Source organism: Phocoena sinus, chromosome 15, assembly GCF_008692025.1.
Source record: "Phocoena sinus isolate mPhoSin1 chromosome 15, mPhoSin1.pri, whole genome shotgun sequence".
Lineage (NCBI taxonomy): Eukaryota > Metazoa > Chordata > Mammalia > Artiodactyla > Phocoenidae > Phocoena > Phocoena sinus.
In genome coordinates this window covers 83,086,827-83,114,058 of record NC_045777.1, presented here as the reverse complement: position 1 = coordinate 83,114,058, position 27,232 = coordinate 83,086,827, and the positions used below count along the sequence as shown (strand labels likewise).

The window sequence follows — 27,232 nt, the reverse complement described above, 5'->3', positions numbered from 1 at the left end:
GCAGAGTCACTTCAGTTCTCTGTGCCTCAGTTTCCTTTTCTGTAAACGGGGAACATAATAGTGCCCACCCCAAAGGCTTGTGAAGATTAAGTGAGTTAATACGTGTCAGGTGCTTAGAGAAACACCTTGTGTCAAGTGCTTGGCTCACATTAGCCATTATTGTACGATTGGATCAGTGTCGTTGTACACACCAGGCTGTCACTGAAGTACATCAGCCTTAGCTGTTGCTGTCCTCATTCTCATTATTCTTACATTTCAGACATGGGAGCTTTGGAAATGAAAATCATCGAAAATAAGAATTTGATAGTTTTTGGTCTTCTACAGTCATATAAAGACAAACGTTTTAAATTTTGGACTATAGAAATCCAGCTTCTGATTACTTTTATTTGTGGTTTAAAACTATAAATTAGGTATCCAATTCTATTTTAATTTAGTGGCTTTTTTATTCATGTGCCAATTGATAATTAAAAAGATTCTAAGGGGTAAAGGTGAAATCCAAAAAATGTAATCTGCTATTTTTATGGGAAGTTCCTTTAGAAAAAGTAGTTTTTACTTTGCAAATTAGGTGTTTTTGAAAATTAACTTGTTCTTAAATAAACTGTGTAAGTAAGTTGTTTTAAGTGAGTCTTGAAAATACGCTCTTTGCCTCCCTCTTGGGGAGGTGGAGTTTGGAAGAAATGAGAGTGATTTGGAAAGGGTCTCCTTATAACGCTTGCATATCTTTGAAAAAGGAGTTAAAAACCAAACATTTTTAATAATGTAGATTATTTTCGAGTGCTTGAAGTTGTAACTTTATTCTTCTTTACTTACATTAAAGAGACTACTACTAGACTATTACTCAGGTAATGCAAGTTATTTTTAAAAATTCAGACAATTTTGAATTCTTTCTTGGTAACTCTAAAAATACTAGGAAATGAGCCGTAAATCTGGTATTAATGTAGAACAAGGTATGGATAATGGTCAGTATTTAACCTTAGCAGTCAGAGTGATGTACAAAAAAATCTGATCATCTCCATTCTTTAAGTAATTAGGAATATGGTATTATCTTTATCTGTGAAAAAGGATTTTAAAACACGAATTATTAAGCAGGGAGCTCAGTACACTAACTGATTACTCAAGAAAGCCTTTAGCCATAGCAATTTCGTGTCACATCATCCTGGGTGTTGATTCTCCTTGTTCTCGTGTTCACTTCACTCTTTCTGTTTTCAGTGATTTAGCCCTGCGGAATTGTTTTCTTACCTCGGACTTAAATGTGAAAGTGGGAGATTATGGAATAGGATTCAGCAGGTACAAGGTAAGCCAAAGGTTTAAGGGTCCTCTCCTTGACCTGATTTAATTTCATACTCATGAAGTGGTCATATCACGAAATGCCATGCCTTTTGGGAAAGCGCGGTAAATTATTGCTACCTGTATAATAAAATACACGTCATATAAATACTTCTCTGTTACATGTTCAGTAAAATTTCAGCTCAAATTCAGTAAGCTTGGGATTTGGATTTTTAAACTCTGTTATAATTATATCCCCAAAGAAAATAAATGAAGTATTTGAGATTTTTATTCGTGTGTGTTTGTGTAGCCCAGCTGAGTGAGGTGCCATAATGTGGGGCAAAAAAATATCACGCAAATGTAAGTCAGTTCTTTGTCTACATGGTAGCTCTAGCGTCTTGAGCGCTTGCTGTATACCACCCAGGCACTATGAAGTACTTGCCTGCACGAGCTCATGTAATCCTCACTGTAAAGGGAGGTAGGTGTGTATTCCTGATCTTACGGGTCAGGAAGACGGCTCAGTATGTTTGTTGCTTGCCCAGAGTCACAGAGCTGGTAAGTGGTTGAACGTGGACGCAGCCGGTCTGTCTGATTGGAAAGCCTGCGCTCTTACTCATTAACCGCCCCACTCCCCTGTTCAGGGATACGGCCCAGCATATTTTACAAGATGTTTTGCTCAGAGTCTGTGTTCTGTGCATCAGACACGGCGTACCTTCCTTTTCCAGGAAGGATGACTGAGCAAACGTTCATGGCTCAGAGACCAGCTCGTGAGGCCCAGGAGGCTTCAGGGAAACCCTCACCCACCTTCTGCCCAGAAAGTCGGTCTCGTGCCACCTTCTTTTTCTGACATGTTTTTTTGGGGTGGAGTTTGTGTTTTCTGAGAATGACCTGGAATTAAATCATTGAGCTCACTGAAAGTGTTATAAAATTCAAAATTCTGTATGCTTTCTAACAAAACAGGAGGATTATATTGAAACAGATGATAAAAAATTTTTCCCTCTGCGATGGACTGCTCCAGAATTAGTAACCAGCTTTCAAGACAGACTACTAACTGCAGATCAAACTAAGTATAGTAATATCTGGTATGTATAGATTTATCATTCTGTTAGGCTTTTGTTGTTAGTAAAGTCCTGACTTCTTTCTTCTCAAGTACTTTCTTAAGGGAAAGTAATTGAATAAGACGGAGGAACACCAGAGTGCCTGATGGTGTGAAAAAAAAAACAATTTATTGACATCATAGCAATTATCACAGTTGCCATGATGCTGTTAACTTTTCTCTTACCCATTTGACAGTAATAATCTCCATAAAAGCAGGAACCAAGGCTATTTTCTTTGCCTACCACAAGGCCTGGCTTATAATAGATGTTTAGTAAATATTTATTGAAGTGAATGAAAAAACAGAAAGGTTTGGACCATTATGTAATACTGAGATGTATGTCAGTTTAATGGAAGTTGAAAAAATGTACCTAAGTCTTTAGCAATTTCTATTACAGCTTCCTTAATTTACGTCTACACTTTTTTGTGTTATTGTCCCGCTTTTTCTACTTTCTTTTTCTCTTCTTGCCTTCTGATTTTTTTTAAACTTTTTTCCTCTTAGCTTGGGAGCTGTATACTCTATTCCTATACTTTTATTGGTTACCCTAGAAATTATAACATGTATACCTCACTTAACTTAGTCTAATAGTGGTTCTTATCTTGGCCCTGTTTCTGAGCAATACAAGGACCCCAGGCTACTCTAACGTACTTTAACTTGGTTTAGTTTTACTCTACACACACACATGCAATTGTATGTCATTATTGTTGGGTATGATTTTTTTCTTTTAACCCCACAAGACATTACTATTATTTTTTTTAGCATCAGTGTTTGTTTAGGTTTATCCACGTAATCAAATCACTTTGCTGTTTTTTTTTTTTTTTTTTTTTTTTAAATCTCAGACCTTCCATCTGGGATCGCTCTCCTTTTGTCTGAAGTATGTCCTTCAGAATTTCCTTAAGTGAGGTTCGACTGGTAATAGATTCTCAGGTCTTTCTCCGTAGGTCTGAGTGTACCTTTACTTCGTCCTCGTTCTTGAAGTATATTTTTACTTGATGACAGTTATTTTCTCTCAGCATATTGAAGATCTCACTCCACTGGCTTCTGGCTTCCATTGTTGTTCTTGAGAAGTCAGCTGTAAATCTCCCTAAGCTCTTTGGAGGTGACGTGATGTTTTCCTCTCTGGCTGCTTTTAAGCTCTTCTCTTTGTCTTTTGGTTTTTGTAGCTTCACTATAATGTGTATTGGTGTGGATTTGTTTGTTTTTCTGCTTGGGATTTTTTTGGCTTTTCATATCTTAGGTTGGTGTTCACAGCCCTTGTTTACCCTTCAAATACTGCCTCTGCTCCATTTTTTCTCCTTTTGGAAGTCTGATTAGATATGTGTTAGACCTTCTTGCTCTGTCTTCTGTCTCTTATTCTCTCTTTTATATATTTCATCTCTTTGACTCCCTGTGCCACACTCTAGATAATTTTTCAGACCTGTGCTCTATCCACTAATTCTCTCTCTTTTTAAAATTCTCTCTTCAGCTGTGTCTATTTTTCTGTTAAATCTCTCTGTTGAATTCTGTAGTTCAGATATTGGCTTTTTGGTTTTAGGAGGTCTATTTGATTATGATCTACATCAGATAATTCCAGTATCTGAAGTCTTTGTGGATTTGATCTTGCTGGCTCTTGATGGTGGTTTGTTTCCTTGGGGACTTTTTTATGGTGAGGATCTTGGAAACCTAGAATTGAGAAACATTTCTCCAGAGAGGGTCCACATTTGCTTTTGTCAGGTACTTGGGAGTCCCGTCATGTAAGGGACTACTCTAATCCAGGGCTTTATGTATCCAGCTCAAGATCTTTTAGAGCACTCAGATGGTGTGAGTTTGGGCTGTAAGTCCAAGTAAGGGCCAGCTCTGTGGTTACAGCTTCTTTGGGACTACACTCCCCCGCCAACACACACACACGTACTCACGCTCCCACACGTCCACTAATTCACAGGACCTCAGTGCCAAGGCAGCTTGCCTTCCAGGCCCCTGAGAAAGGCAGGGGGCAGGTTTATTCCACTGTGAGGAGGTCTCTGTGAGACCCCTAACCTTGTGCAGGCGCAGGGCTTTGGCCTGTCCACCGCCACCATCACCCCCACTGAGCCTGGCGCACCACAGACACAGAGGCGCAAGTTCTGTGCTTCAGCAGATGCTGCAGTCAGAGGTGGTTTTAGTGTTCTGCTTAGTTCACTAAGCTCTAGACTTTGTCCAGGTAATTCCCTGCTATCTTATCTGCTGTTTGTTGTGTTTAAGAAGTTGCTTTTCACGCTTCATTCATATTTTTACTATTCTTGCAGGGTGATTGAACTGAAAACTTAGCCTGCGTTCCCGGAGACAGAGTCTCCCCCTTGTTTCTGACGGGTTGAGCAGCCTCTGGTGGCAGGGCTGGCAGTGGTGCCAGCTTCCATGAGAGGCAGGGACCAAACTGCCCTGTGCCAGGGGTGAATGAGAGGGTCCTCTCTCAGTGAGTTTGGTGGAAGAGGGGATAAGAGCTACAGGACATTTTTCTTCCCAGAAGAAAGAGGCTTGCTGGTCCTCAGGGAGACACAGGCCAGTGTGAGGCAAAGAGCTGGAGAGAAAGGAATGCTGGCGGTGGCCAATGGCACTTGTCCCCGAGGAGACTGGGCGGGAAAGACTAGGGAATAGAGAGCTGCAGGGCAGGGTGGGCACACGTCTCCTTTTTCTATGTGGCCTGTGCCAGGAGAAAGGGATGCTCAAGGAAGACGTTAGGAGTCGGGGGAGCGGGGAGTTGAGAAGAAAACCCATGCTTCACGGTCTCTGAAGAACTGGGGAGGGGATTGGTTTGGGAACAGGCCTTGCTGGGAGAGAGAAAGATAGTTACATCGGGGATTTGGAGAAAATAAGGCAGGTAGAGGTGCGTGCCCAGGGTCAAACCAGGCTTGGTGCTGATAACACTCATTTTGCCCCTAATCATAGGCCACCTTTGTGGTCTTTAGCATCTCATGTAAACTTCTTATTTTCCTCAGTCAAATAAATTGTTAATTCCCTAAAGTCACTGGCAGTGTCTTAAACTTCTGTGTATCCAAAACAGCCCTCTGCCCCTAGCAGTTCTGTGCCAGGGAAACTTCTCCCGTCTTGAATTGGATTGGGAGATTTGGGTCCTTTTCTTTCCTTTGGTTGAAATGCCCTCTCCACTTAGATACTGAATATGTTGATTTTTCTCACTGATTTGTGAGATTAGTATAAGAGAGTTTAACTCATACGTTATATTGTACTCTACCACGTCGAGTAGTAAACTTATTTACTCAAGTACGGCTCATTATCCACACAAGCATTCTGGTGGGTATAGTCACGGAAACCATCAATAGCCAAACCTGGCTGGACGTCAGAACCATGAGGGAGCTTGTTAAAGATGCAGCCACACCTGCATCCACCAACGAAGAGTCCTCGGGGTGGGTGGGGCGGGGAGGGTCCTAAGTACCAGCATCCGGTCAGCCAGGTTTGGGAGCCGGTGCAGAAAATAGACTGTAATGTGCGGCAGAAGTGGAGGTGGTGGGAACGAACGCAGGGATCACACAGAGGAAGTGGAGAGGAAGTGTCCCTCTGGCTTCAGCCACAGAGGCCGTTTCCACGGGGATAGCACTGGCGAGTGGGCCGGGTACTGCGAAGGTTGGCCCTGCCCGTGGTGACGGCTGTGCACCTGGAGGTGGTGAGGGGCTCGGGCATGTGGCCGCTTCTGGCAGAGTAGTGGGGGGCGTCCTTCCGAAGAGCAAAAAGCCCCAGATACTCAGGAATAGCTACAGCAAGAAATACATGGGGCAAACAGGGAAGGATTGTTCATGTCAAGATTTCCGACGTTTACTGCTGTTGTGAATGGGATGTTTTTTCCCCCACCAAAAATCTCAGAATTCAGTGTATTTACCTTGTACCTAGCTGTGTTGCTGAACTCTTAAAATTCATCGAGATGATTTTTCTAATTTCTTGAGTTTTAAGGTTGACGGTCATATTCGCTTCTCCGGGTAATCATGCCTCTTAGCTCCATCTCATGTTTTTTTTGCATTGGCCAAAATTCCTAAAGTAATATATTCCGTTAGTAAATCTGAGGAGGTATTCTTGTGGTCCTCATTTTAATGGGCCTTGTGCTTGAAATTACTAGTGACTGTACAAGTAAAAATGTAGGTGTTAAAACTTCGACATCCGAAGAGGGAAAGAAATAACCGTGTTCTTTTTTCTGCAGGTCCCTGGGCGTGACACTTTGGGAGCTTTTTGAGAATGCCACTCAGCCTTATTCCAACCTTTCCAACTTAGAGGTTCTCAACCAGGTCATTCGAGAGAGAGACACAAAACTCCCAAAGCCCCAGCTGGAGCAGCCTTACTCTGACAGATGGTGGGTAACTTCACGTCACGTTCTTTTCAGAAGATAAGGAAATCCTGTCTGCATGGGTCTTAGTTATGTATTCTCTAATTTTGAACAGTAAATGTTATGAAAAGCAATCGTTTGTATATTATTCATGACTGATTTTAGAATTAACATCCCTTTTTTTAATGTAATGCTATTTTAAAAAAATGTGTAGAACGAGCAGGAATTTATGTATTACATGCAGTAAGAAAAATGTGAAGTCTGAGCTAATTAGAAAAGTCAATTCTAAGGGAGTTTCCTGTTGTGGAATTATTTTTAAATGAGGCTGTTTGTTTAAGTGATAACCCAACGTGCAAGAAGAGACTTGGGTGGCATAGACATGTTCATATTTAAATTGGCACATGCGGCTCATTTGCATAATGTATGTTGACACTTGCAAAACAAATTTACTTCTTATGATGCTCCAGACCAGTTCTTACTCGGTTTCCAATTAGGATCGGGCTCACCTGTGTCAAGGCCTCTGTCTGCGTCACCCTGTGCCCGGCTGATGTTGCCCCTGGAGCTCGGTGCCCCTCTGTGTGGGCGTTGCTCAGCCGCCCTACTTGCTAGAACTAACTCACCCAGAATAACTGGACATTCACGCTGTGAACTTAATACCATGACATCGTCTTTGTCTTCCCTTCCACTCACGGCAACAGTTTAAGATGCTGGCCGTATTCAGCCAGACCTTCGAGGACCAGCTCCTGGTTGCCGCCGTCTCTGGGCTTCTTTCTCTACTCTTTCCCTCCACCCTCAGCTCCTTTCATGACCCGAGGAAGCCGTGTGCTGCAGGAGATCATGGTGTCACTTTTTATTGGGGGAATAATTAGAGATTAGTCACGACAGCATCTGTCTGTGTGAATTCTTGCAAAATAAAGTGAGTAAATCTCAGAACATTAGATACGGGCATCCTTTACTAAGCAGAATACCTATGGCAGTTGTGTTAAGAGGAGAGCGTTTTAGAACTGGTTCTAAATTCGGTGGCTAAGTCTCTGGAAAACGCCAGAAGAACAGATGACAAAGCAAAAGAATTGCAGTGACACTGCAGTGTCCTGAGGACACAGAAATCTGTCTCCATTTTCCCTTTCACGCTGATACCACCGTGAGCTGAACCCCTTCAGGTGGTCGGCAGCAATTAAAGTGTCGAGGCTTCTGGGGTGTTGAGTTGGCCCAGGGGTCCTTGTGAGGTCTTTCCTTATTTTAAAACAATTCATCATCTGTCCGCTAATCACCTGTCTGTGTCGCCCAGGTATGAAGTCTTACAGTTCTGCTGGCTGTCACCAGACAAGAGGCCGGCGGCCGAGGATGTGCACAGACTGCTCACCTACCTGCGGATGCAAAGCCAGAGGGACCCGGAAGTCGACTTTGAGCAGCAGTGGAACGCACTCAAGCCAAACACAAACAGCAGAGATGCTGCGAGTAACGCCGCCTTCCCCATCCTCGACCACTTCGCCAGGGACCGGCTCGGTCGTGAGATGGAGGAGGTCCTCACCGTGACCGAAACCAGCCAGGGCCTGAGCTTCGAGTACGTCTGGGAGGCGGCCAAGCACGACCCCTTCGAGGAGCGCGGCCGGGGCCCCCCGGACGAAGCCGTGTCCTACACCGGCATCTTCTTTGCCACCGAAGCGTTTGAGAGTCCGCTCTCAGATCCCGGGCCCGGGAAGCAAGATGACAGTGGCCAGGACGTCCCCCTGCGGGCCCCCGGAGTAGTGCCCGTCTTTGATGCCCACAACCTTTCCGTCGGAAGCGACTATTACATCCAATTAGAAGAAAAAAGCGGTAGCAACTTGGAGCTGGATTACCCACCTGCACTGCTCACAACGGAAATGGATAATCCAGAAAGGGTCGGAGACACAGCATCCCAGCCTCTGACCCTCAGGAATGTCGAATTTGAGGAGTCCAGTACAGATGAGGATTTCTTCCAGAACACTACAGACCCCAAGGATGCCAGGGTACCCGAGGATGTGCATGTTGCCAAGGGCCCCGAGAGCCCTTTCGACAGTATATTTAATGATCTTGACAAATCAGAGGCTTTGCCCAGTCACCAAAAAATATTTGACTTAATGGAACTAAATGGAGTCCAAGCTGACTTTAAGCCGACCACCTTAAGCTCAAGTTTGGATGACCCCAGAGAGTCAGTAATTACGCACCACTTGAAGAAAGAAAAGCCCCGTAAGCTTTTTGACTGTGAGCCTCTTTGCTCATCAGAAAACCTCGTGCACCAAGATGGTTTCGATCAGTTGGATGTTGAAGAATTGTCAGAAAACTTTTTATTTCTTCAAGAGAAGAACTTACTGAAAGACTCCTTGTCCAGCAAAGAACATATAAATGATCTTCAGACAGAACTTAGAAATGCTGGTTTTCCTGAAACCATATTAGAAAGTCCGAGTAGAAACTCGCTAGATGCTGAGTTTAAGTTTGCTGAAAATAAACCAGGCTCTTCTTTGCTGCAGGAAAACGTCAGCGCGCAGGGCAGAGGCCCGGGCGTGGCGCCCAAGGACGGCACTTGGGACGCGGCCTCGCCGCCTTGCCCGAAGGCGCAGGTACCTCCTACCTCGCTCGAAACAGATGGGCCGCCTCACGATGTCGCTCCAGGTGTGCCCCTGAAGCAGGGCGGAGCTAAGCCCATGTGTTTGGATGTCAGTGTCCGTGAAGACGGTGTCTGCCGAGAGGTAAACCCAGACTCCACACCCGCCCCGGTGGACACATCTCCCACCGGCGACGGGTCCCGAGACCTGACTCCCCAGAGGGAGGGGGCCTTGAGACTGACCCAGAGCGACTCAGGCCTTGTCCACAGCACTTTGGCCAGTAAGGTGAGTATAGGGAACAGCCTTCCAGAACTGAGGCAGAACTTACAAAGTCAACCACCTTTGGAAGACCACTGCCGTCGAGGCCTGCCCGAGAGATCCTTAGAGGCCGTGGATGCTCTGAGTCAGCTGGGCTGTAAAGATGCTGCTACAGAGGAGCGGGGCTTGGTGTCTGCCCTCTCCTTGGACTCTGCCAGTCAGGACAGCCTTCTAGAGGACAGCTTGTCGACGCCCATCCCGACTTCGGAGCAGTCCGTGGAGACCCCAGGCTCCCTGGACTCGGTGGATGTCCGTGAGGTTTTACTGGGCTCCTTAGGCCCTCACACGCCACAGAGACTCTTGCCCCCCGATAAGCCTGCGGACAGTGGCTACGAGACGGAGAACCTGGAGTCCCCCGAGTGGACGCTGCACCCGGCGCCCGACGGCGCCGTAGCCCCCGACGCAGGCTCGGGGGGCAACGGCGTTCGCGGGGGGCCACCTCCCAACCCCGTCATCGTCGTCTCAGACGCAGTCGATGGCCACAGGGGTGCAGAGGTCACCTCTCAGACTTCTGCCCCTGGCTGCCAGGGCTCGTACCGAGACTCCGCTTACTTCTCGGACAATGACTCTGAGCCCGATAAGAAGTCGGAGGGGGTCCTGGGAGCCTCGGCATCGGCCTTGGGAGCAGACCAGCCCCTGCCTGAGCCAGACGCCCCAGAGCAGAGTCCCAGCCCCCCGGACGGCTGCCTGGAAACCAGCAGCAGCCAGCCTGGCCAAAGGTATCCCCCTGCTCGGCAGAACGCCAGTCACCTGGAGTCAAGAGAAGCGGCAGAACCAGCACCCGCTGGCGCTTCCAGGCAGATGCATCCCCCCGATGACGGTGAGGCCGGCAGCCCCTCAAGTCTGCTGAACTCGGAGCTCAGCAGCGGGGATGACCTCGAGGCCCAGGAGGAGCCCCCCTGCACGCTGGCTTCCACCGTAACCAACACCAACGAACTCCTGGCGTTTGCAGATGCCTCCCTCCGCTCTGGCGGCCCAGCAGCCCCGATGGCGGAGAAGGCCTTGCGCGGCCACTCCGAGGGCCCCAAGCTGAAGGAGCCAGACGTCGAAGGGAAGTACCTGGGGAAACTCGGCGTGCCAGGGGTGCTCGACCTCACCGAGGACGGAATCGACGCGGACGAGGAGGACGAGAACAGCGACGACTCGGACGAGGACCTCCGGGCCTTCACCCTGCACAGCCTCAGCTCCGAGTCGGAGGACGAGGCGGAGCACATAGTGCCTGTGGTCCTCAGCCGTGAGGACGGCCGCCATCTGCGGAGCCTGCTGAAGCCCTCAGCCTCCGCGGACCAGCCGCCCGACGACTGGAAGAAAGAGAAGAAGGCGGTGACGTTTTTCGATGACGTCACAGTCTATCTCTTTGACCAGGTATCTGTTGTCTGTCACCTCCAGGTTGTCCTGCTAGGGAATTCCAGAACGTGTTAGGGGAACAAGGTGCTTGTTTTTTCTGATTGCTGTTTCGAGGCCACGGATTGTTTTGTGATAACTCAGGAAAAGGAATTTGGGGTTGGCTACAGTGTCAGTTCCAAGAACACGCAGAAATGGGGTTTGCACAGGGAACAACTGTTACATTACAGGAAGAAGATCTGCGTGCTCTTCCTGGGTGTCCTGGCCGAGTCCTGCTGAAGTCGCTAACCCTTTCCAGACCAGATTTTTATACTCTTGACAGTCGGCAGGAATGCCCAGCGTGCAGGTGCTGCTTGAACAGTCCGAGGCTCACGTGTAGCCCTGGAGACACCGACCAGCGGCCCTGCCTGTGGAGTGGGGACGGGGATGGGGCAGCAGGACAGAGTGTGTGGCCCTCCCGGCCAGGGGCTGGCCCTGCCCTCCTCCCTGTGGTTGCGCAGGCTGCCTGCTGTCGCCACTCAGGGGGCCAGCCTTCGGCCTCTTTAAAAATGAGGCAGCCTACAATTCAAGCTTTTTTTTTTTTTTTTTTTTTTTTTTAATGTTCTTTGTTGACTAGTCTTCGTAGCCCTTGAATTTGCTTCTTGAATCAGCTGGATTGTAAGTGAAGCTCCCGTTCTAGAAGGCGTGGGAGTCCTTGTTGGTTTCTTCTTGGATCTGCTTGCCCTCCCTTTGTGTTTAGTCCTTGGAACCGAGACCTTGGTATCTCAGCCTCTCGTTCAGCATTGGGCCTCTTGGGCCCCACACTTGAGGCTCTGCCCACACCCGTGGGGGTCCTGGGTGCCGCCCCGCCTCTTCCCTGGGAGCTGGGTCTGCTTTCAGTTGCTCGTTACTTTATGCGTTGTCGCTTCTGTGTGTTCTCTTTCTACGGTGTCACTCAAAAAAATTTGAACTGTGGCGTGTGGGGCAGGGAGGGTAGAGGTAGTTAAGTGTTTGGGAAAAGAAAACGGAGACTCCTGGCCCCAGCCTCAGTTCACCAGATCTGTGAGAGGGGCCGGGAGGCTTATACACATCCCAGCTTCAGAACCTGAGGGCTCAGGGAGCCTGGGAAACTGGTTTGCCATTTTTTTTTACTGAGAGTGGAAGAGAGAAGGGATCACCTGGCCCCAGATTTTGTGTTTTGTTATCAGTCGTTCGAATTCACGTATCCCTTTCTTCACCTTCTCTGTGAACTTGAATTGTACCGAGACTTCACCACAGAGCAGACAATCTGTAGGTGGGATAGAAAGAGTTACAAAGTGTGTGCTGTGAGCAGTGGTGGGTGAGGGCTGGGGAAGATGTCTGGGGGGTCTAGTTGCAGCAGAGGGATGGACTCAGCTCCCGTGGAAGTGCCCGCCTTGGCTACAGAAGGGCTGCACTCGTGTGACGACTTTGCGGGGGCGGGGGGGGGCGGTGATGTTTTGGTGGCTTCAGAAGACAGGGCAGGATGGCATGAGATCGAGATTCAAGGCATGAGAACGAAGGTACAGAAATCAAGTGTAAGACATGCTTAGTAGACGTGAGATTTGAGAGGCTTAGTGTCGTGGAGAAAGTTGGGAAGTGGGTGAAGTCCTGAAAGTCTTCCTTTCTGTGGTCTCGAGTCAGTTTTCTCATGCGCTCCAGGCAGTGTCCTTGGAGTAGCAGCCCCCTGCTGGCTCAGGCTGGCGGCTGGTAGATTTTCTCCTGCTTCTCTTACTGTGCAGCTTAACAAGCTGGTTTTGAAGTAGCTTCAGTGCCTTAGCTCCAGAGTTTTAACTGAGCACTCCTGGGTTTTGGCAGTTCTGTGTCTTGGTTATTTCACTGTTGGTTCAGCAGATGCTTGGTGAACACTTACTGTATGTAAAGCAACTTTCTCGTGAAATCACGGCACAGTGAGTGAGCGGTCTGGGTGCCGGCACTTCACGCGCAGGGTCTCCTTAGCTTCCCCACACATCGGTGGTCTCCCATGTGCCTCTCGTGGGCCCTAAGTGGGCCTGGCGGGGTGTTTGACCCTCAGCTCTCACACTGCCCCTTCCGGACGCACAGTGTTCTCAAGGCCAGAACGGTGGACAGTGATGCTTGCTTACAATTAACGGGACGCCTGGCTGCCCTCCAGCCTGTCACAGGGCAGATGAGCTCTGAGCTCAGGCCCATGCGTCGCAGCGCTGGTCACTGTAACGACGGGGCCGGGGCTCGGCAGTGTGGCCTTGGAGCCGTGTAGAGCCACGCTCGGGACACCTGCGTCGTAGTCTTACAGCCAGGAGCCCCCAGAGATGTGAGGTGGACTGCCTGTCCTGGGGCAGATGCGGAGCCTGGGGGCCTGTGTGCTGCTTTTCTGTATTCACAAAAATATTCTACTGGGATTTTGATGGGAGTTGCATAAAATCCATAGATCAGTTTGGGGGAGAATTGACATGTTTACTGTGTTGAGGCTTTCAACTCATGAGCACGGCACGTCTCTCCATTTATTCAGTTCTTAGTGTTTTGTAGTTTTCAGCAGGCAGATCCTCTGTGTGTTTTGTTAGATCTATACCTAAGTATTTCATTTCTTGGGGAGCTAATTTAAAAGGTAATTTTAAAATTTTGGTTTCCATTTGCTCGTTGCCAGTATATAGAAGCGTGATTGACTTTTTTCTTAATTAATTAATTAATTAATTAATTTTTTATTTTTGGCTGCGTTGGGTCTTCATTGCTGCATGCGAGCTTTCTCTAGTTGCGGTGAGCAGGGGCTACTCTTAGATGCGGTGTGTGGTCTTCTCATTGTGGTGGCTTCTCTTGTTGCAGAGCACGGGTTCTAGGCATGCGGGCTTCAGTAGTTGTGGCTTGTGGGCTCTAGAGTGCGGGCTCAGTAGTTGTGGCACACGGGCCTAGTTGTTCTGCGGCATGTGGGATCTTCCCAGACCAGGGCTTGAACCTGTGTCCCCTGCATTGGCAGGCAGATTCTTAACCACTGAGCCACCAGGGAAGTCCCTCAACACATTTTCCTTGATTTTCCTTGAGACTTTTCCTTTGACCCACGGATTATTTATAAAAAATATTGTTTAATTTCCAAGGGTTGGAGATTTTTTTTTTTACCTTTCTGCTACTGATTTCTAGTGTAATTCCATTTTGGTCAGAGAACATATCTTGTAGGGTTTCAACTCCTTTAAATGTGTTGTTTTGCTGTAGAGCCGGGATATGGTCTATCTTGGTGAATGTTCCATGGGCACCTGAAAGAGTGTGTATTTTGCTTCTGGTGGGTGGATTGCTCTGTAAATGTCAGATGCAGTTCGTTGTTCATTTCTTCTGTATTGTTACGGATTTTTCTGTCTACTTGTTCTGTCTATTACTGAGAGAGAAGTGTTGAAGTCTCCGGCTATAATTATGGATTTGTCTGTTTTCATTTCTGTCCGTTTTTGCTTCATCTGTTTTGTAGTTCTGTTAGCTTTATACACATTTAAGATCATTATATCTTCTCGGTGAATTGACCTTTTGTCATTATATGATGTCATTCTTTATTCCTTTCTCTGATATTCATAAAGCTACTGTGGCTTTCTTTTGAGTAGTATTTGTATGATGTCTCTTTTTTCATCCTTATACGTACCTGCATCCCTGTACTTGATAGTAGTTTCTTGTGGAAAGCACATAGGTGGTTTTCAAAATCTATTCTGAAACTTTTTATCTTTTAATTGGTATTTTATGCCACTTACATTTAATAGAATTATTTGTATTTGGATTTAGGTGCACCATTTTATTCAGTGTTTTTGTTTGTTCCTCTGGTTGTTATTTCTTTTCTTCCTCTTTTTGCTTTCTTTTGGGTAATTTGAACAATTTTTAGAACTACCTTTTATCTATGCATTTCTTACTATATGTCTTCTCTTAGTGTAGTTTTTGGAGTGGTTCTTGGGTTTACAATGTACATACTTTTCACAGGCTCCTTAGAATCGGTGTTTTACCATTTCAAGTGGAATATAAGAACCCCTGTAGCCTGTGGGCCCTTCATCCCCCCCCCACCCCTTTTCTTCAGGTTGTCTGATGTGTCGTATGTTTATTTATCAAAAACCCCATCACACAGTGCTCTATGCTTTACTTCTAGTCATCAAACGTTTATGTTTTAAGAAACTGAAGAGGAGAGGAATAGGATTATATCCACTCAGATAGTTACTACTGTTCTTTTTTTATTTCTCATGTTCCAGGTTCCTTTTTATTATCATTTCCCTTCTGTTTGAAGAAGCTTGTGTGGCCTTTTTTTTTTTTTTTTTTTTTTAACAAATTCTCTTAGCTTTTCTTCATCTGAGAGGGTCTTTATTTTGCACTCATTTCTTAAGGATATTTTCTCTGAACATAGACTTCTGAGGTGATAGCTCTTTTCTTTCCGCATTGTCCCTGGCTGCTTTCAGGAGTTTTTTTTCTTTGTCTTTGGTTTTCAGTAGTATGATTATGGATTTCTGGAATACAGGCATGGATTTCTTTGTATTTATCTCATTTTAAGTTTGCAAAGCTTCCTGAACCTGTAGTTTTATGTCTTTCACCAGATTTGAGAAGTTTTCAGCCATTGTTTCTTCTTTTCTTCTTCACCACACTCTGTCTCTCTGTTTCTGGGACTCCAGCGTTACACCTTTTGGTGATATCCTAGTATATAGGCCCTGAGGCTCTGTTCTTTTCTTTCCCTCCAGTGTTTGCTTTTGCTGTTGTTCAGACTGGATCGTTTCTGTCGATCTGCTTCACATTAACTTATTCTGTCCTCTCTCATGTCCATCCGGCTATTGAGCCCGCCCAGTGAGTTTTAAAATTTTGGTTATTGTATTTTTCTGTTCCAGAATTCATTATTTTTATCTATTCTTTTGCTGAGACTTTCCCATTCATTTCCAGTGTGTTTTCCCATACTTTGTAAGAGCATATTTATAATTGTTCTCAGGGAATTCCAACATCTAAGGACATCTTGGCATTGGCATCTGTTGATTGTTTTTTCTCCTGGGAATTGAGGTTTTCCTTATCCTTTGTTTGCTGAGAAAGTTTAGATTGTCCCCTTGCTATTTTATCGGATTCTGTGCCTTGTTTAGATTCTGTGGATAATGTTGATATTTTCTTCTTGGAAGGCGTTGACCCAGTTGGGTTCAGGTCACAAGTTCCAACCCGCCTTCTGGGGATTGGGGTCCCCTTTCAGAGCCTTTGTTGTGCTGTTTGAACCTGTCCTGTGCGTGTGCCACCCCCTGGCCAGACTGGACCTTGGCAGTGGTCTCCCTGAAATTCAGTTCTCAACGCTTTGGTGTGCTGTTTAGGGTCAGATCTACCCTGAGCAGCTGGGGGTAAGCCAGGAGCTCATAAACAACTGATGGGATCCCTTTTTTGAGCTCCCCCCTGCCTGGGCTGTCCAGTGTCTTGGCCACTCTCTTCTTGGTCCTCCGGCCAGAAGGCTGGGCTTCGGGTCACCACAGTACGCTGTGCAGCTGTGCAGCGGGAGGACGGAGAGGGAAAAGGCGTGTGGGTGCTCCAGGCAGAGAGGAAGCTCACCGCCCTCAGAGTTACAGGTGCCTGCCACCCCTGCTGCTGTCACCCAGGATTGCTTGGGCTGGGAGCAAGAGAACAGGGGGAGAAAAGCAAACCCCTGGAATTTCCTCTCCTCTTTCTAAGCATCAGAAGACCCCCCCCCGTTCCTGCATCTGGAGCCAGGACCCAAGTGGCGGGGGTGGGGTGGAGGGGTGGGGTTGGTTCACCGCTGGCTTGGTGTCCTTTGACTCCCGCGCTCTGCCCCAACCTGCCTGCTGCGTCTCCTCCTCCGAGGTCTCCCGTGGCCACTTTGTATGTCTGCCTAGGATTTAGAGCCCGTTCCACGGGAGAGATGGGGCGTGGACTCCCGGCCCACTTTCCCCAGGGGTGGGAGGGACAGGTCACAAATGGTCAGCGAGGGCCCCTGCCCCAGGGCTCCTGAAAGCAGGCGCTGGCTGATGGGAACTTATGTTGGGCTTTTCAGGAGACCCCGACCAAAGAGCTGGGCCGCTGCGGAGGAGAGGCGTGCGGGCCGGGGCTGAGCAGCCCCACACCGTCGTCAGGCTCCCCCTACCCGAGCAGGTGCATGAATTCCGAAAGTTCCACTGATGAAGAAGGTATCTCATTGGCAGGTTTAAAAGGCAACTATACATGAGTGTGATGTGAGCTGTTTCTGAGGATAACTTCACATGTCTGTCGCCCTGAGGGTGTGGGGTGGGCAGCTCTGCCGTCTGCAGCCAGGGTGGTCTGTGCCCCTCTGAGCCCACCTGGACGCCTGCACTGCCCTCTCTGTTCCTTGAAACGAAGTCATGAAAGGAGAGTTACTTTTATGTCTTACTTCCAGGTGGAGGCTTTGAATGGGACGATGACTTCTCCCCGGACCCTTTTATGTCAAAGACAACGAGTCACCTCCTCCGCTCCAAACCTTCCCTTCAGACATCCAAGTACTTCTCCCCGCCGCCGCCGCCGCGGAGCACGGAACCCAGCTGGCCTCACGGGGCGCCCTACTCCAGGTTCTCCATCACGCCCGCCAGCATCGCCAGCTTCTCTCTCACGCACCTCACAGACTCGGACATGGAGCAGGGAGGTGAGCAGGGGGCGGAGCCAGGGCAGGGCCGGCTGCCCGGGAGCGGGGTGCTCTCCCGGTGCTGGCAGACAAGGCTGTTCGAGTCTTTACGAAGAGCTCACAGCCTTGGCAGTGTGCTCCGGAGCCCCGGCCCCCACTTCCGGGCTCCGTCTCTGCCCTGCTGGGCCCGGTGGCCCTGGGGCTGCTCTGCCACCTTTCTTCTCCTTTTTCCCTTTGTTCTATCAGCTCCCAACCCCCATCCCTCCTTCTCTCCCCCAGAGAGGAGCAGCTCTTCAGAAAGCTCATGCTCTGAAGAACACTTGGCCCTGACTTCGGGCTTGAACCCAAATGCACTCGGGCCCCTCCCCCGGGAATGTTGATTTTGCCATTAAGTCCTAGTCTTCGTGTGCCACCAGAGGGCCCGGGGGAGGTCATGGGCCGGGCACATTTGAAGTAGTGGTATCTGAACATATGGATCCTTTTTTCCCCACAACTAGATTGAAGATAAATGTTAATAGGTACACTTTTTTGATGTGAAGTTTGCAGATCAAATAATAATAACTGTGAAATATAAAGGCTTTTATTTGTGTTTGTCCTGGGTTTAATTGTGCCGATTAGATAACGCCCATGACCTAATGATCTGTTGGGGGCAGATGTGTGGGGCTCAGAGCCAGTTCTCTCCCGCGCCCAAAGCATTGGCACTGAGCAGCGTGTGAGCCGCGCAGATGTGTCTGCGAGAGAGCCTGGCAGGTGCTGCTGTCGCAGGAAGCGGTGAGCGGCCGGGCAGGTGGCTGAGAGCCACACTTCTAGCTTCAGTTCCTCTTTCTGCAGCGAAGCTCAGACGCCGTCCACACTGTTTTTATCTGTGACGATCGTTTTAAAACACAGCTTTGCTTGCTCTCTCCTAATAGGAAGCAGCGAAGATGGGGAGAAAGATTAGGTGATGCTAAGGCACCTTGGGCCCAGGCGGCTCCCCGGCGGCGGCGTTTCTGGCTGCCCAGTGGCACCCACTCGACAGCTGCTGACATGGGAAGCGGAGGAGGACTCAGGAGGCCGAGGGAACGGCGCCGCGGGACGCCCGGCCAGGCGTGGTCTCCCAGCTCGTCCAGCTCGTCCAGAGCTATTTGCTGCCCTCGCCGCCCCGCCAGCTGGAAGGGCCGGCGCACCTGCCGTCCACGGGGAGCCTGAGCCTGGCCAGCGTGGGGGGCTGTCGTCTCTGGGCGGTTTCTGGTTCCCATGTGGGCTGTTCTCCGCGTCCGCACCTGTGCATCCCGTCCGTGCACAGGTCCCCGAGGACCACGATGGGAATTGGCACCAGTGAGCCATATTTATTGTTTTTAAAGAAATCACTAATTGCTTTCTGTAATTGCACTGTGGATAAATGTCCTGAGAGTCCCTGATATTGTACAGAATCTTAAATTATTCAAGGAAAATAAGGCAGGTCAAGCTGGTGCTATCCACTAGTTTGATTTTTTTTTTCTTCTGTTTTATAGTTTGTTTGCATGGTACTTGTAAAGCTTAAGTATTTTGAGTGTTATGCTGTCTTTAGCAATTGTTGGAATTGTACATATGGTACTCTTTCGTAAATGATAAATGATTCTGAATGTTAGTGTTTTATGTTCTTATAGGAAATATTTTTGATGAGTCCAAGAAGACTGCTCTGTTTTGCTGATTGAATGAAACACATTTCTGTCTCTTCTCTCTAAGGTGGTTTTTTCCTTGTTGCAGTTGAGGCTTCTCTGAGGGGCTGACGGGTCTTGCAGCCCCTCTGTGTGATTCTCCCACCCTCCCCTCCCCCAACTTTTAAAAAACCCTTTTGGTAAAAATCGACAGGTGGTTCCCAGAGCTCAGCTTGGTTGGAACATCCAGGTCCCCCCGTTGTCCCCAGGGGCCACGAGGCCTCCTCCCAGCTGGGCCCCAAGTCACTTCCCCTCAGAGCCGGCTCTTCTGCTTGGTTTCTAGAAGCGCAGACAGCGGTGGCTTGAGGGCCCTTGTGTGGTCACTCCTCCCTTCAGGAGCATAGAAGCGGCTCCACGGAGGGCCCTGGGGGCCGAGGACGGTTTGTGTTCATTCTGTCTGTGCGCTTGAGGTGTTGAGCTTCTCACAGCCCCCAGAGCCAGTCCGGATCACGTCCCGTCCATGTGTGGCTGGTCTCTGTAACCGAGGCAATACACTACATCCCGCAGCCGTGAGGACGATGGAGGAGCCTCCACAGCCAGCACGTCCTCCTGGTTGGGCCCTCGGGCAGCCCGAGTGGCCGTCGCCCCCAGACGCCGCCCCGGGCTCATCTGCACTGACCCCCGCCTTCTGCGTTAAGCCCCCAGTTCTCCCCTTGCTCTGAAAGGACCGAGTGTGTCCAGTGCAGCCTTGTGATGTTGGCAGGTGTCGGGTGTTGGTAATAAGAAGCTGACCTCACTCTGCGGCCCTCGAGTTCTGCTCTGCCAGCAGTGTGGCAGCCAGTGTATACGGGTGGGGCCTTGGGGCTGGGTCCCCGCACGCTGGCCCCTCACCCCAGGGGTTTCCGGTGCTGACGTGCTTTCCCGACTTGAGCGAGAGGCTGGGATGACCCTCCAGGCCCGCCTGGGGCTGCAGGACATCGGTCACGGGAGCTTGGGGACCCAATGCAGGTGTGTGCGCTGGCTAGAGTTGACGTAGTAAATTGTGACCTATGTTATCAATTCTGGCTCGCCCCCTTTTTATACTAGCAATGACTTTCCAGAGCGGCAGGGGCGCCCTTCCCCTCCCCCGGTGTGAGCACAGAGCACTGCCAGAGCCGGACCCTGGGACGTGCATGTTGAAAACACAGTTAACAGGGCATTAGGAGGTGATTTTGCCAAAACTGTCATAACTCTCAACTTCTTGCTCTGGAGACTTCCAGGGTTTTCTGAATTTTTACATCTACCAGTCTTGGTTAAAAGAAAAATGAGAGGCAGTTATACTAGTTTTTTTAAATTTACAGGTTTAAGGAGTTCAGATCTAATGACTAAAATCAAGTAGATCCATAGACTAGATAGTCTTCTTCTACAGTCAGCCTGTGGTAAATTTATTGATGCTTTGGGGCTGTACATTTTTCACTATGATTAAGGAGATTTTTAACAACATAATTCCCATTTAAATTTATTTTAAGGTCTACATCACTCTGATACAATGAATTGCCAAAAACATTTTATACAGGGAGCTAGGGGTGGGGCTGGGTTGGAGTAGTAGGTCTTAGTGTGGTGTTGCATGGTCGGGTAGATTTTATATTTATAATAAACATGGGAATTAACATGTTCTTTTGAAATCTCAAGTAATACACAGGAAATAATGTAGATTAAAATTTTCTGCCCATTTTTGAAATGTCAGCATGTGCTTTGTTGTTTGTTTCAGTTTTCTTTTCACTCGGTTACCAGTAGGTGGGTTTGTAAACCGCTTTTGTTCTAATAAGTTACACAATGAAATAGTATCAGTGGAATTCTCTAGATCATGTGGGTGAGGTTTGTCATACCTGGTTCACAACGATATTTCCTGGCCTCCTTTGGGATCTGTCTTACTTCGGTGGAGTTTACGTATCTTAAGTCCTACAATAAAAATAATCTAACCTTCATCTCCTTCCTAGCTAGATGTTAATTTGTGTTATCAAAGGACTTGGTCATTAAGCCGGTAAGAGCAATGTAGAAAAAGTGCTCCCCCCAAATCCTTCTGAAACTTGGACTGTGCGTCTGGGTAAGAAGCCATTCATCTTAAGGGTGAAGAAGCTCCAAGAAGCTGAATGGAGAAGAGAGTATCTGTTCTATTTTTGAGTGTACAGGCGATTGTTTCTATGAAAATGGGTTTATCTAAGAAAGGCCTTGGTATGTCTTGCTGCCCTGAAACCCCTTTCAAAGCCTCCTTCTTTTATTAACACTTTCCACAGGGTGTCCGTGGGGTTAATGGCTTTCTGTACGTTTGTCCTGAGGGCCCAGGTGCAAGGGAGGCAGCTCAGCCCGTCATCTGAAAATTCCAGAAGCGAACCAAGTGTGAGGCTGGGGACGCCGGGCTTCAGTTACGAGGGGCTTCAAAATATTAGCCTTAGGAGAAGTAGCCTTAAAATGAGAATGGGCGTACACAGTTACTTCAGGTGTAAGTCTCAAAAACAACGTTCCTAAGTAGTAACGGGGTTGGCCCAAGCTTTGGCTATCAAGAAGTAAAACACTCTTTGGTATGTAAATTAATTCTTAAAAGATGTGCGGACAGTATTGAATCGCCAACAACCTGTTATTTGAATGGCTGGAACACGGTTAAGTTCAAGTTGGCACGGGCGTAGATAGACGGTAACAGCGGCCCGCTGTGAGTACCCACTGCTTCATTCCAGCCGCAAATGAGGACGCATGGGGCCATCCCACCTCCGAGGTTTCCCTGTTGTGCTTTAACACAGTTGTAAGAGGTTCACGGCAATATAACAGTTAATGAACTTTCAGTTCCAATCGTGTACATTTTTAAATTGTGAGATTTTTACTGTATATTGATGCATAGTATGATTCAATAAACTGCTTGTAATTTAAAAACTATTTAATATTCAAAATAAATATAGTTATATATTTATAGATTCTGTTACCGCATTGATTCTGTGTGTTTTCCACGGTGTAAGGCCTGGGGTGGGCGGTCTGGCACCGCCCCACTGTGGGTGCTTGGAGCCTGCAGCCCTGGGTCACTCACTGCCCTGGTCTCTAGGGATGGGATGCCCTTTTCTGGGACAGACCTAAACCCCACGCACCCGAGAACACGAAGATTTGCGTAATCACCGGAAAACTAGCATGGACTGTTTGTGCTGCCATAAAGTGTACCTGTAATTCAAACATTGATGAATTTCAGAAGCATTTTTTGTTGTTTTTTTTTTTTAGTATTTATTTACTTATTTGGCTGCACCGAGTCTTAGTTGTGGCACGCGGGATCTTCGTTGCCGTGTACGGGATCTTCCCTGCGGCACACGGGCTTCGTAGTTGCGGCACGCATGTGGGATCTAGTTCCCCGACCAGGGATTGAGCTCCGGCCCCCTGCATTGGGAGCGCGGAGCCTTAGCCACTGGACTGCCAGGGAAGTCCCAGAAGCGTTTTAATTTCTGAGATCCAGCCTCTAAGGAGCGCTAAGCCCAGAGGCTAATCAGCTCAAAACCAGCCTTTCTGCTCCCCGGGTGTCCCCTCCTTGCTGTCCTGGTCCCAGCTGTCACAAGCAGGGAAATGGGCCTCCTTGTACCAAAATAGGGGCCTGGCCCCAGCTCAGGTTACACCAACTGCAGAGTGACCCTCGGGGAGTAGATGGAGGAGACCTGTGCACTCCCATTCCCAGAGCCCAAGACAGGCAGCGCGTGGCAGTGTCCGGGGGAAGTGCGGGGCCAGCGTAGACCCTGGGCCTGCAGGACCGGAGCCGGTGGGAGCCCAGGACCGTGTGCCGCCGCGGGTCCTGCTGCGCTCCGGCGCCTCCCATCAGCCCCCAAGACCCCTGTGCAGTTGCTGCTTTTAACGCCTTATAGTGAGTGCTCCGGTCAAAGGTGAGGAAACTGAGGCAGGGGACGATGAAGTAAAGCAGGTGGGTGGCAGCCGGTTTTGAGCTCGAGCTGCCTCTAGCCCCTGGAGACCTAAAACCGATGACCAGTTATTTCTCGGTGAGCTGCCCACAGGCGGCCGGGCAGATGCTCCCCGGGCAGGGCTCCGCCGGCTCGCACCTGGCCCGGCGCCGCGGGCGTGGCGGGGTCGGGTCCTCAAGCCCCCGGTGCTGCAGGGTCCTCCCGAAACGCGGGGTGAGGGCGCGGGGTGCCTGGGCTATTGCTCTTCGGGGCTGTGGCCGCCGCCCGTTTGAGAAACTCTTATTACCGCAAAACGGCTTTTGCACGAATCTGACTTTGGCTCCGTGTGCTGAGCCTTAACCCCAAGGCCAGGTGCGGCGGCCAGGTGCTTCCCCTCCGCGCCGGCCGGCTAGCAGCGAGGCCGGCGGAACTGGCTCCGGGGGCCTGCGCGGGGCGGGGAGGCGGCCCGGGAACCCTTCGTGGGCGGGCGGGGAGGGGCCCCAGGTCCCCAGCCGGCAGGTGCGCCCCGCCCCCGCCGCGGGGCGGGGACACGCGGACTCCGGCCCCGCCCCGCGCCCGCCCCACGGGCTCATTTACATGCGGCCGCCGCCCCGCCCGCGGCGCCTAAAGCGACGTGTCCTTGCCCCCGTGGGCAGCCCCAGCGCGTGCGGCCACGGATCCCCAGGTAACGGGGTTGGGGTGCAGGTGGGGCGGCGGGGAGAGGACCCTGGGGCAGGGCCGGGTGGCGTCTGGAGGGAAACCTGGGTGGAGGGTCCGGGTCTCGAGCTCTGGCCGCCGCCATCCACGTGTTGGGCCTGGGGACTGCGGCGGGCTCTGGTCACCGTCCGCCTCTGACCTCCGACGGCCTCCTCACGTCCACAGCCATTCTGGCACCAGTGTTGTCCCTGCATGTGTGACGTCCAGTGGGGCAGGACTGTGAGTGTAGTGGTCGGAGTTGGTACCTGTCCGTCCAGGCGACCAGGAGGTAGTGCAGCCTCGGGCAGAGGGCCTGCCCTGGGCTAGGATGGGGCCGCGCCTCTAGGCGGTCTCAGCCAAGTGTCAACGGCCACCTAAGCCCAGGAGGCACTCAGGAGGCAGTGAGGGGCATGGGGCCGGAGAAAGGTCCAGGGGTCAATACGTGTCACCCAGTGGGGAGAGGGGGCCACCAGACCAGGGAAAGGTCTGAGGGGTCAGTGTAAGGTCAAACAGGGGCATGGGGGGTGGGGTGGGGTCAGCTCAGGGCCCTGCGAGTGACTGGGAAGGACCCTGGGGTCACTGTGCACCAGCTGGGCAGCCGCCACGGGGGACCGCTGCCCTGAGCGTCCACTGGCCTGCCGAGTAACCGCGGGGTGGCCTGTGTTCTGGATTTCAGCTCCAAAGGCCCCCCCCTCAGAGCCACCCCCCCCCCCCCCAGGACAACCAGTCTGGAGCCATGAAGACCAAGAGCCGGCCTCCCCGGCGCCGGGTGCCCCCGCAAGACCCAGAAGCCACCCCAGGGGAGCGGACGCCCGACAGGCCACCGCCGGGCTCGGGGCCAGACGCGGCCAAGGCTCTGCGGAGCCGGAGGGCGCGCGCGCAGGGGGCGCGGGCAGAGGGTGGGCGCCGGCGGCCGGGGCCGGGGAGCCGGCGGGAGAGCAGCGTCCAGCGGCGGCTGGAGAGCAACGAGCGGGAGCGGCAGCGCATGCACAAGCTCAACAACGCCTTCCAGGCGCTGCGCGAGGTCATCCCGCACGTGCGCGCCGACAAGAAGCTCTCCAAGATCGAGACGCTCACGCTGGCCAAGAACTACATCAAGTCGCTGACCGCCACCATCCTGACCATGTCCAGTGGCCGCCTCCCGGGCCTGGACGGGCCAGTCCCCAAGCTCTACCAGCACTACCAGCAGCCGCAGCAGGCGGCCCGGGGCGCGCTCGGGGCCTCCGAGGCCCCGCCCGAGGGCCACCTGCAGAAGTTCTCCACGCAGATCCACAGCTTCCGCGAGGGCTCCTAGCACGCCGCCCCGCCCGGGTCAGCGGCCCGGCCCGCCCCTCCCAGCCCTGGGCCCTCCGTGCCCCGCGGCTCCGTTTCCCTGCACACTCTGCGCAGCCCTGGGCACGTCCCAGGGCCCAGGGACAAGACCGGTGAGTGGCCTGGTGGAGGCCACGGCTCTGGGCAGCATGAGGCCCATACCTCCACAAGGTCCCAGGGCTGCCTCGTCATCGTCTAGGCAGGAGCTGGCCGGCCCTTGTCACTAACTCCTCTTCACTCCCGCTCCCTCCCAAGGTGAGGGGAGATTCCACGCAAAGGTTTGCTTGGGTAAGTTCCCCAGTTACTGCTCAGGCCCAGGCCCAGGCCCAGGGCGGAGCCTCCCCCAACCTGCACCATAGCCTCCTCGTTCGGGGTAAACTGAGGCACGGAGCAAACAAAGCCCACAGCCTCGAGGGGAGTGGGGCTGAGCAGAGGTGCTTGAGTGTCTAGTTCAGCATCTGTCAGCGAGAAGCACCTGTCAGGTCCCCTCCCATTAATTCTGAAGGGACCTTGTCGGGGAGAGGGGCTGGGGTCTTGGCTCCTCCGGGTGGGGCTCCTGACCGTGGAGGGTCTGCGGCCCGTCACCGAGGGTACCGGAGACGGGGCTGGGGGGGGTCGGGCAGAGAGGCTGCTAGGCCGTGGTTCCCCTGAGCGGTCAGGGGTCTCCTGCAGGGAGAGGGTCTGTCCCCAGGCCTCCCTCAGGGTCCCACCGAGGTTTGCCACTCATTGTGGTGTTTGTGGTCGTGTAAGTGGCAGAAGGTAGTCTGACAGACTTCAGGATGTTCTTGGGTCCTGGTTGCACTTGGGGGCCCCTGCGGGGAGGAGCCTGGGGTGGCAGGGACTCCCCTCCCCCAGCGGGTGCCGCTCCTTAAAGACGGGACTGAAGCTTGGCAGGTCCCCACCGCCTCGGGCCACGCTTCCTTCAGTGGCGTTCCCACCCCGCTGGCTCTGACAGGCTTGGCGACTTTGCTCCCAACCCTGCTGGCAACTCCTCTCCCTTGTCCGGCTGCCCACAGCCAACATGGGGAGGGGACAGGGCCCTCTGCCTCTCGGGTAGGAAGCCCAGCCACAGGGCTGCGGAGAGGCCGGAGTTGGCCTGGCACACGGGGCCGGGTTCCCCGTGGCCAGATCTGCCGCAGAGCCGTCAGGGGCCAGGCACCTCTGCACGCTCTGCGTGGGGCTGAGCCAGGCCGGGAGCGGGGCTGCCGCAGCTGAGGACCCAGCCTCCGTGTACGGCCTCACCCTCCCGCCCCGGCAGTCCCGGCCCCGGCCACTTAATGCCCCGCCCGGCTTGGCATCAGCCCTGGCCTCGTCAAGGACAGCAGGTGGCACCCCTGGAAAGAGCCATGAGGGGCTTCAGTCCCAACTTTCCAGGTCAGACACCAGCCGACACCCCTGCCCCCCCCACCCACAACACCCCAGTCGCTAGGCCCCAGTGCCTGGTGGCCCCCGGAGGCCTGGTCTGGTCCTGGCCCCATCGCCCCAGCCGACCTTCAGCATGGGTCGGGGGGGGGAACCCCAGGTGTCCTGGCCTGCCCCCCAGGGGTGGCCACGCGGGAAGGTCAGTGGTCAGGGGCCCACCAACGGGAGCCGAGATTGCAGGCAACTCTGAGCTCGGGACAGATGGGGCCCACACGGCCCGTGGTAGGAGAGGGAGGCCTGCAAGCCTGGCACCTCTCGTTCTGGCTGAGCTGAGGCCAGAGCAGGGCTCAGCGCATCCCTGAACTTGCCGAATGAGCCGACAAACTGAGACTGAAAGCCTGGGGTGGGGGTGCGCCCAGCAGAGGCTCCGTCCAGCAGCCCATGCCTGGTGACCGGGGGCCTGTGGATCACCACCTTGCAGAACAACAGCCTTTGTGACTCTGTCCCTCTGTCCCAAACTGGCATCTGTCCCCACTCTGCTTCCCAGAGGGTTGCCTGGGCCCAGATGTGCAGTCTTTTCCGCCCGAGGCTGGAGGGCACTTGCCTGCCCTGTGGCCACATCACGAAGGAGCCTTAAAGGTCCCAGTCCAGGTTTGGGGTGTTGAATATGGGGAAAGGGGTGGTGAAGGGACAGGTCTGGTGAGCCTGCTGCCAGGTCCGCTCCGTCGACCCTCGTCTTGGACTCCAAGCCCAGGCTGGACGCTTCTGTCCTGCAAGAAGGCCCTGCCCTGCCCTTCCAGGCTGTGCATTTCCTAAAGTCAGAGACTCACACACTCTGAGCCCGGGCCGCCCGGCCGGCACCGGGGGCCACGGACCCACCTGCAGACCAGACCTGCGTGAGCTCGGGGGC

At 51.6% G+C, this 27,232-nt stretch overlaps 2 protein-coding genes across 3 annotated transcripts in view; both read left to right on the top strand.

Moving 5' to 3' along the window:
- LMTK2 (lemur tyrosine kinase 2) overlaps positions 1–21,999 on the top strand; it is an 82,268-nt gene extending 60,269 nt beyond the window's left edge. For both annotated transcript variants that reach the window (XM_032604676.1, XM_032604677.1), the window contains exons 8-14: positions 1,210–1,294; positions 2,227–2,348; positions 6,528–6,677; positions 7,939–10,900; positions 16,848–16,980; positions 17,208–17,450; positions 18,341–21,999. In XM_032604676.1, the coding sequence (XP_032460567.1) occupies positions 1,210–1,294; positions 2,227–2,348; positions 6,528–6,677; positions 7,939–10,900; positions 16,848–16,980; positions 17,208–17,450; positions 18,341–18,369 (3,724 nt within the window). In that variant the 3' untranslated portion in view covers positions 18,370–21,999. The remainder of the gene's footprint in view (positions 1–1,209; positions 1,295–2,226; positions 2,349–6,527; positions 6,678–7,938; positions 10,901–16,847; positions 16,981–17,207; positions 17,451–18,340) is intronic.
- Positions 22,000–23,618: 1,619 nt separating this feature from the next.
- Positions 23,619–24,965, top strand: BHLHA15 (basic helix-loop-helix family member a15). The gene is made up of 2 exons (XM_032605658.1): positions 23,619–23,638; positions 24,368–24,965. Exon 2 carries the CDS (start codon positions 24,386–24,388, stop codon positions 24,941–24,943), a length of 558 nt encoding a protein of 185 aa, XP_032461549.1. The 5' UTR covers positions 23,619–23,638; positions 24,368–24,385; the 3' UTR covers positions 24,944–24,965.
- Positions 24,966–27,232: the final 2,267 nt, after the last annotated feature.